General features: G+C 34.7%; 1 protein-coding gene across 1 annotated transcript in view; it reads right to left on the reverse strand.

The window, feature by feature from the left end:
- The window catches only part of CPSF3 (cleavage and polyadenylation specific factor 3), an 86,616-nt gene that overhangs the window by 27,567 nt on the left and 48,864 nt on the right, over positions 1-10,185 (reverse strand). The window contains exons 12-15 of the mRNA XM_007935110.2: positions 8,033-8,141; positions 5,271-5,369; positions 3,474-3,568; positions 1,373-1,460 (exon numbers count right to left, since the gene is read on the reverse strand). Coding sequence (XP_007933301.1) covers positions 1,373-1,460; positions 3,474-3,568; positions 5,271-5,369; positions 8,033-8,141 — 391 coding nt within the window. The remainder of the gene's footprint in view (positions 1-1,372; positions 1,461-3,473; positions 3,569-5,270; positions 5,370-8,032; positions 8,142-10,185) is intronic.

Below are 10,185 nucleotides of genomic sequence, written 5' to 3' on the forward strand. Positions count from 1 at the left end.
CCCTTTCTCCTGCTCTTCCCACCTGCTACTCTGGCATCCCTGCATTGTCTCTCCTCACCTGTAAGCCTGGGGCTTATAGAAATGTCTTCTGAGGCTTATAGAAATGTACAGTCCATCACCAATGTTAACTGAACACAGGGGCATTCATTAACTACTACTTCAACTAAAACAAATAATCAAATGGTATCCAAACTGTAATTTTTAATGATGACTATTACTCAAAATAAATTCACATACTTAACACTAATTCAAATGAATAATTTAGATTTGTCTAAATATTTGTTTGTTTCATGTTATAGACACAGATATACCATGGATTGCTAGAAGTGCAAAAAAATCTGTCTTGGAAAAGGTATAGCCAGAATGCTCCTTGGAAGTGAGGATGGTAACACATGTCTCACATTCTTTGGACACATCATCAGTAAGGACCAGTCTCTAGAAAAGGGCATCATGCTTGGTAAAGTAGAGGGTCAACGAAAAAGAGGAAGACCCTCAACAAGACAGACTGACACAGTGGCAGCAACAATGGGCTTAAACAAAGCAACAACTGTGAGGATGGCTCAGGACCAGGCAGTGTTTTCTTGTTGTACAAAGAATCGTCATGAGTCAGAACTGACTTGACGGCATCTAGCAACAACAATAAACAATCAATTTTAAAAAGCAGTTGGCTAAACTTTTATCTCCTGAAACCAAAAGACTAAGTGCTTGCACCCAAAGGTTTTTTTTTAAATTTAAATACAGGAGTATTCTATCAAAGAATAGGATATGACATCATATAAAGGGTAAAGGCTGGGAGGCTTCCCAGAATATTTCCAGCTTGACTCCATCTTCCAGTAGTAACAGAAGACCATCTCATAAGCCAATAATATGTACCTTATAACTTCTATTATGTTGAATTATGTATAAAATAGAATCAAATAAAATTGTAAAGAGGTAACTAAAATATATTTTTATGAAAACACAAAAATATTTTCAGTTGAAAATGCTACTTAGAAAATGAAGTCATTGGAAAATTGCTCCATAAACAGATTCCATTTTATTGAACAAGTTTTATTAAACACAAATATAAAGCAATTTTCCTATTAGACATGTGGCTCAATTCAGCAATATTTTTGGAATTTCTTATTATATTGTTTTAAGAGGGCTGTGATTATCTCAGTGTTAACTGTAACCAAATTTTTACAGTACCAATGAATAACCAGGATAAAAAGTAAGTAAATATTAATAATATGCACTGTTATGCATGTATCTTAAAAATTACAAAGGAATGAAAAAATCAGGGTATTTCAAGTTTTTTAGGACTCTATTACCTGCTTTTTGGCTAACAGAACCATGGGAAAATAAAAGAAGTGATAATGAAATAATTCCATACCTTTCCTTATTTTTGGGTTTGACTGAACTTCCAATATCACAGTTGTTACTGTATCTGCATACATATCATTGGAAGGATTTGCTAACCACTGTAAAGCAAAGCAGAATTAGACAGGTGTAAGTATGGCCAACCACAAAAGCGGCCGATACTATCCATCCATCCATGGACTGTACGTATGGAACTACTATTTGTAGTGTTTTCACCAAGACAATGCCATCAAAGAAATGACCAATTAAAAAGAAAATTAATTCACTGTTCACAGAAATTAATTATTTGGTGTCACTAAACAATATATAATTGTCAGCATGCTAGACTCCTTTATTTTCTTTGACTAACAATAAAATGTACTGAACATTTCCTTTGTGCCATTTTACATGCATTATCTCATTTAATTGTCCTAACAAACAGTATTAGCATCTTTATTTTATAGAGGAGGAAACTAAGGCTCAGAAATAACTTGCACAAAATAACTCAGGTAGTAATTGCTGCTGCTGGGATTCAAACTCAGATGCCTAATCACTAATAAATCAGTCACATATAAAGTATAGTTAACAGGGCAATATCGTTAAACATTTACTTTTGTTTCTCATATGAAGCCTAAGATCAACTAACACTCTTTCATTTGCTTAGTGTTCCAGGAAAGTATTCCATGTCTACCAGTTTAGTGTAAGACAAGTTTAATTATTTCAGAAATGAGTTCTCTTCTTTCATTATCTCTTGAAAAAATAACTTTTACAGGCAACTTGAGGTACTTGAAAACTTAGTCTCTAAGATTTTCTTTGCCATGTTAACGCCAATGATGAAAATACAATCTCTGAACACTATTTAGTAGCAAGAATTAATGTTTCTAAAAACTTTGCCCCTTTCTCTAATATTAAAGTTTATATATTAATGTATGTAACTTTATGTTGTAATGACTTCTTTTGTCACTTTGTTCAATTAAAAAATTTTAGTTTTATGAATCAAATTTAGACTTAAATCACAGAATTTTAGTGGGACTAAGACATGACATGATTTTATTGTTGTTGTTTTGAAAAGTAATACTTATAAACAAAATAGATGACCATAAATCTGAGAAATTTATATACATTTCTACCTAGAGACAAAGAAATAGGTAAGATGCTTCTCTAAACGAGTCAGTTCCAGAATTTACTTTGAAAGATTTTCTTTAAATTTAACAGATGCAACCATCAAAGTCAATCATCTAATTCCTTTTCTGTTTGGATTCTAAATTCTACCAGTAGGAATCTAAAATCCTACCAGTAGGTACCACATTCACCAAATGAATGATTTCTAGTTTGGGATTTGGGTCACTTTAATGTCACTTAGGAGGAGCCTGGTGATGCAGAGGTTAAAGTGCATGACTGCTGAGAAGTCTGTGGTTCAAAACCACCAGTTACTCTGTAAGAGAAAGATGTGGCAGTCTGCTTCCGTAAAGACTGCAGCCTTGGAAACCCTATTAGGCGGTTCTACTCTGTCCTATAGGGTCACTATGAGTTGGAATTGACTAGATGGAAATGGCTTTGGTTCTTTAGTTTTAATGTTGTTTATCTCAATCTCTGGTGGTGTGGTGCCTAAGACATTTGACTGCTAACCACAAGGTTGGCAGTGGTGGTTCAAACTCACCAGCCACTCCTTGGAAGGAAGACTGGGCAATCTACTTCCGTAGTGATACCACCTCAGAAACCCAAAGAGGGGTTGCTATGACTCGGATCTGACTCGATGGCAGTAAGTTTTTAGTTTTAAAGAGGGATGCTAGGCAAGTTTGTTTGTATGTAACAGAATTGTATCTATAAGACCTTTTGATATAACTCAAGACATCTGTAGGGTACCACAAAATTGAGACATTTGTAAGCGACCTATACTGACTACACATATTATTAAGACATACTTTATTAGTTTCCATGGTATTTTTACTACATATACAATACCTAGCTATTTTTAAAGCTGATCTTGGAAATAAAAATTGCACATGGATATTTGCTCCCCGACCAATTTTTTTTTGTTCTGATTGGGCAAAAATTAATTTTCTCTAACAGTACAGGTGAACTCTTTTAAACATTTTTCCTCTTTATTTAGATAATAAATGATCTTATCTTACTTCTAATACCACCATTCCTGGCTCCTGTATTACAGTAATATTTTTGAATACTTTCAGAGCAGGTTTTTCTTGAATTTCTAATTCTTCTACATCACCTGAAAAAAGAAGTAATTATAAGATGGATACAATTTTATGATAATCTTCCAGAGGCTCAATTATTCATTTGCTTATAGAGACAACTGAGATAAAGCTGGTACACAATGAAAAAATTAATAGCTCATTTGTATTGTCAATTTTTAAACAGCTAAGGTAGTTTTATGTTAATTGCTCATAGCAACACTAAAGGATAGCAACGTGTTAAAAAAAATTCATATGACTAGGTAGGAATTTACTTTGAACATTACACATGTAATCAGTAGCAAACTTTGGTGATTTTCAAACATCTATATTTGTACAAGAGATTAAGCTTTCCATTAGCACCTTAACATTTAATGTGGGACTAATCAATTGCTGGAAGTGCTCCTTAGAAGTTGAGAATGGCCAGACTTTACCTCTTGTACTTTGGTCATGTTGTCATAAGGGACCAATTCCTGGAAAAGGATATTATGTTTGGTAAAATAGAGGGTTAGTGAAAAAGGGGAAGACCCTCAATGAGATGGATACACAAAATGGCTACAACAATGGACTCAAGTATGGCAACGACTGTGAGGATGGCACAGAGCCAGGCAGTGGTACCTAAGGTTGCTATGAGGAAGAACTGACTTGACAATACCTAATGACAATAGTCAGCTGCCACTTCTACCTTATGTTTTCCTAAGCTTAGTCATTCTATAAGGAAATTCTATTGTCTAAGATGAGATTATTCTGATCTTCCTATTAACTTCTTAATCAAGGATTGATTCAGATGTATCTTAGTACATTTTTGTTATCATTCATAATTCAAACATGAGGTTCTGAGGTTTTAAAAAAAAAATTCTTTCTACTGGTGTATTTTACTTTATGAATCATGGGAAGCATATCAATGGAAAAAAATATTTTGTAATCTGAAGTGTTCTTGCTTTATTAGAGAAAGTCCACATATCTTGTCCCCCATAATATTAATACAGAAAGATCTATAATTCAAAATGCTCTAATATAAAAACAGAATAGGTCTGCCACATGTCACTAGCTTCTTGCCAGTGGTTATGTACTTTTATAAAATCTTTTGTACAGATAGATCATGGAGTTCTGGTGGCACTGCAGTTAAAGCATCAGGTTACTAAACCAAAAGTTCAGTTCAAACCCACCAGCCACTCTGCAGGAGAAAGATGAGGCAGTCTGCTCCCATAAAGATTTACAGCCTTTGAAATTGTGGGGCAGTTCTACTCTGTCCTAGAGAGTTGCTGTGAGTTAGAATTGAGTTGATGAAAGTGGGTTTGGGTTTGGTATTGTATAGATCAGTATTGATGGAATCAGAAAAATTCTTTTTACTGAGCAAAGAAAAGAAATAGATAAAATTTTAGATACAGTCAAAGCAGAAGGAAGATAGGGCAATCTACTTCTGAAGTGTACTGCCTTGGAAACCCAAGGAGGGGTCACTATGAGTCGGGTCCGACTTGACAGCATGTAACAACAACAATAAAAGATGACTAATATTTTCAGAATTTTAAGTGGATCAAGAATAAGATGTGTTATAAAATTTAAAAAATTTGAGTGTATTTTCAAAATTTTCACCTAAAGGCAAGAACATGACCAAGTGAAATACAAATAAAATTTGTTCAATTATAATTATCAAAATTAAATGACATCTTTTCCTAGTATATAATTATCTTACTCAAAAGCACAAAATATTAAATAAATTTCAATATGTAAACATACCTGTCAATTTCTGCAGCTGATAATAGAGCAAATTAAATGGACCAGTGTATGGAATGGCTTGAGTCTGTTTTACAGTGCTCATGGCCAAATCAGTGTAATCTGTGGAGAAATTAGAATATATTTAATAAATAATACTAAATCCCACAAAATACAATTTACAAACACTTATCAAAAGTAAGCAAAAAAATAAGTAAAAGCAAAGTAAGAAAGAACATATTTTTCAGAAAATTTAACAGAATACTTCTTAATTTGGTCCCATCCTATGTTTCCACCCTTATCTCTCTACATAATTCTGTCTCCCAAATTAACTTAGACTCCAGTCATAAGAAATCACTCTCATTCTCTCAACCACATCAGGTTCTGTAACCTTTCCATGTTATCATTTGCCTTCTTTCCTGCTTGGCAATTCCTAATAATCATTCAATACTTAGCCCAAGTGCTACCTCATTTGAGAGCTTTCCCAACTCTTCTCAGCCCACTTCCTTCTTTTCATATAGTTATAATGCATTCTATGTATCACTATTAATAATATGACTATCTCTTCACAAGATTGTTTCTCTCATTAGACTGAGCTTTTTCAGGACGGGGACTATGCTTTTTAGAAAATCTTTATTCCTCCAGAACCTGCCATAATTCCTGGCACAGAATAAAAGCTCATTAATCAGTGAATGAAGGAGCAAAGCATATACTGCTTGTGTGATGCGAGGGGCTCAAAGTTGGCAGGTGGCCCATTGCATGGATAAATATCTAAATAGTGCTATTTCTTACTTCTTCGCAAAGCACCTGTAGTTTATTTTTGTTGCTGTTGTTATATGCTGTCGAGTCGGACCCGATTCATAGCGACCCCTCCTTGGATTTCCAAGGTAGTATCACTATGGAAGTAGATTGCCCAACCTTCCTTCCGAAGAGTGGCTGGTGGGTTTGAACTGACAGCCTTCTTGTTAGCAGTCAAGTGCCTTAGCCACTATGCTACCAGAGCTCCCTGTAGTTTATTAGTGCTACATAAATAAAATCAAACACACTTATTTACTTGAATGTACTATCACAATTACAGCCAGTCCGTAGGTTACGAACAAGATCTATTACTGTGTTTTTAAGAATTTGTAGGTCAGTTCAAACAGGTGCACAGCATTCTTATTTAGTCTTACTTTAGTTCAAGAAAAGGATCCAAGTCTTTTCACTGATTTAAAAGCTACACATGTAGCAAGTGAAGGTGACTGTGATGAAGAATTTGTTGCCAATAAGGGCTGGTTCAATCATTTCAAAGTGAGGGTATATTTATCTAACATTAAAGCTGGGCTCCAAAGATGGAGGCTGACTGTACCACTCTGAATGTTTAGTTATCCACAGGCCTGCCAATAATCCAATCTCATGCATTACGCTTCTGAAAGGTTCACTATGCCTCTTCCAAGTCTCCCATTCCAGGGTTTCGACCCATATTTCCTGTTCTGGTTACCATGACAAATGACTCAAATTTTAAAACTTTGCATCTGTTCCTATTTTGCTTTGTCAGTCATGACAGAACTGGTTCAATGTTGTTGTTGTTAGGTGCTGTCGAGTTGTTTCTGACTCATAGCGACCCATAGGGCAAGTAGGAGTTGTCCATAAGTAGGATATTCATACCCTGGTGACTGCTTGTTTTGGAAAATTAATTACTTATTGATGGCTTAGCATCCACACAGGTATAGAACACACAGGGATATGTTTATAAACTTTGGGAAGACAGCAATACACAACTTAAATGTTTGCCTTTTCAACTCTGCAAATTTTTATTCTCCTCTATAATGATCTTCAATTTATATATACACTACAGACCTTGGCTATATAGTTGGTATAAATGTCCCTGGTTGATGAAAGAAAGTTCTCACAGAATGAAAAAAATCAACCTTTACATTAATACATATTTTTTCCTGTGATTTATTTAAAAATCACATAAGTTTTTGTCCCCTACTCCTAGTTTTTCTTTTGGAATAGTGAAGAATAAAAAGCTCAGCAAGGGATGCAGAAGCATAGGTCATAAAAAACAAAATGCTTCTTTAGGCAGTTAGGAAGTTAAGAGTCTAAAGTCTAAAGTCATAAAGTTACTTAAGAAAATAAAAGCACCAATACTCTATTGCAAAATGTAGGAAAAAGGCTGGCAAAAAGATCAGCAGGAGTAGTTAACCTGTTTTAGAAGTGAGCTTGTATTTCCAATTAAGAAAAAAATTGTTTAACAAAGAATTTAATGTTTCAATGCTTGAAGGAAGATTTTTTTTTTTAGCATATAGGTACTTGGATTATAACTACTCTTCACTTATCAACCACCTCATTATCTGAGATCTTGCATTTACAACAATAGTAAAAAAATCTACTATCCAAATATTCTCTGCATTAACAATGTACGCCTGGCAGTAACAAATGCCAGGGTGCAAGGTGAGAGTGACCCTGTCTATGATGGTTAAGGTTATGTGTCAACTTGACTGGGCCATGATTCTCAGTGCTTTGGCAGTTATGCAATGATGAAATCTGGCAGTTATGTAATGATCCTCCATTTTGTCATCTGATGTGTTCATCATTCATTTTCACTAAATGCTGGTTTTCATATAGTGACTTGGTCTTTGAAACTTAAACATGTTGGTAATCAAGGAGTGGCTGTATAATGTTCACGTATTTCTGTTTTTTTATTTGGTTGTTACTGAAAATTTGGCTACTGAGTAGGCATTTTACAGATTTTCTCTCAACACTAAGGTCAGATTATTGTTGACATTAAATAGTATACTTACTAGAGAGGTCACAAGGAGAAAGTATGTGATAATTAAAGTTTCTTTTAACAAGAATTCCTGAGACCCGCTGGCCTTGTTCTGGTTTTTTGTCTGCTAGAAAGCCCATGACCTGTTAAAAATAAAACAAAAACAACTTAAAAGAAATTAGAATCTTGTAAAATGCAATTATTCAGATACTCAGTTATAATGATCACCATTATGAATTATGAAAACGTGAATTTAACCATGAAGCTGATAAGTTGTTATATACTTCTAAGAACAGAGCAGCAACATGACCACCAAGATCTCAAAAGGAAGAGTCACAGGGGCAGGTCTGGTGAGAACAGCTGGATTGAGTTCAATTCCATTAGGTTCAACAACCAACGAAAACCTCCAAAACACCAAATCAAACTCACTCTGTTCAGTTGATTCCGACTCAAGCAACTCCATTGGGTTTCCAAGGCTGTAAATCTTTACAGAAGCAGACTGCTACCACATTTCTCCCACTGAGTGGTTGGTGGGTTTGATCCACCAACCTTTTGGTTAGCAGCCATGTGCTTAACCACTGTGCGACCAAGGCTCTGGAGAAAGCAACAGTGATGATTTTGATGCTTCACCTTCTGATGTCAGTGAGGTTTCTCTCTTTACTCAAATGTGTGCCAGTTTCCAACATAGTAATTTATTAACATATATAAAATTGGTTGGCCTGACATTTCTATGAAGTAAAGCAATGGAATTTTTGATAGTTCTTTGTGAATCTGTGTTCCTTCACCTACTTCTCAGTTTCTTTTTGAATGGTTGAGGACGGCTGACATGAACCTGACTCCTCTTAGGTAAGGTTACACACTTTAGGAAAAAATAAACTAAAGCTAATGACACTGAATAACTAAAATAATGGCTGAAAAGAACAACAAACACTCCAGTAAAAAATTGTATTCTGAGTAATGGCTATTGAAACAGTATCTCTTTACATACATAAAGTTAAATATTGTAAAAATTACACATATTTCTAAACTGGTATTACTAAACTGTGTTTCCAGTGTCAAAAAGTTTAAGACATTCTGTATACTATACTTTTTTAATAATGCACAATAGCCTAAAAAAAGCTCCGTAAACTCCTGCTGTAAAGAAATCAGCATACTTTTGTTTGGCTCAATTTTTTCTAAATTGTATGAATGCAAAGGCTCCCCCCCCCCCCTTCTCCCTATATCTCAACCAACAGAGTCTGGGAAATACAGTTTTAGATTCTTAACTGAAGATATTTTTTCATAGGTACAAGACCACTTCCATTAAATTGGCCCTGTAAAAGTTTTGTTGAACACTAAGATGCAGGAGTAAGTAAGCATTTGCTTTACTTCTGTAATGAAAACTTCAAGTCTTAAGCTTCGTTAATTGTTTTTTCCCCCTCAAATTCAACTACGAGAAAGAATTTTCATCAATTAGCTTCTTCATGTCAGGCTCATTACAAATTAAAAGAATGTCATAAAGTTGTTCATTACCACATTTGGTATTAAAAATTTCAGATAAATCATTGAAACATTTCCCTTAGAAGTATCTTAAAAAGATTTCTGATGAAAAGAAGAAATAATGTAGACTTCATACAGTCTATCTCTGAAGTTCCAGTTAAAGTTTTTGTATAATGTTTTAATTTTAAATTTTGAAAATATTATACTTCACTGTTACAAATGAGGGAGCTCTGGTGGTATAGTACCTGAGGCATCTGACTGCTGCCTACAAGGCTGGCAGTTCAAACCCACCAGCCACTCCTTGGAAGTAAGATTGGGCAATCTACTTCTATAGTGATACCACCTCAGAAACTCAAGAAGGGGTCCCTATGAGTCAGATCCGACTTGATGACAGTGAGTTTTCTTGTTTTTCCTTGGTCACAAATGAAGGAGCTCTGGTGGTGTAGAGGATAAGGCATTTGGCTGCTAACCAGAAGGTCAGCAGTTTAAACCCACTAGCCACCCTGTGGAAGGAAGATGTGGCAATCTACTTCCATAAAGATTATTGTTTTTTTATATTACGATTTTATTTTGATTTATTTATTTTACTTCTTTTTTTTAAAAAATTTATTTTATTTATTGTGATTTGGGTGAAGATTTACAGAGCAAATTCACTTTCCATACAGCAGTTCACATATACTTTGTCTCATGTCATTGACCACAGTTTAC

This window comes from Orycteropus afer, unplaced genomic scaffold, assembly GCF_000298275.1.
Source record: "Orycteropus afer afer isolate SDZICR_OR568_19922 unplaced genomic scaffold, OryAfe1.0 scaffold00025, whole genome shotgun sequence".
NCBI classification, from domain to species: Eukaryota; Metazoa; Chordata; class Mammalia; order Tubulidentata; family Orycteropodidae; genus Orycteropus; species Orycteropus afer.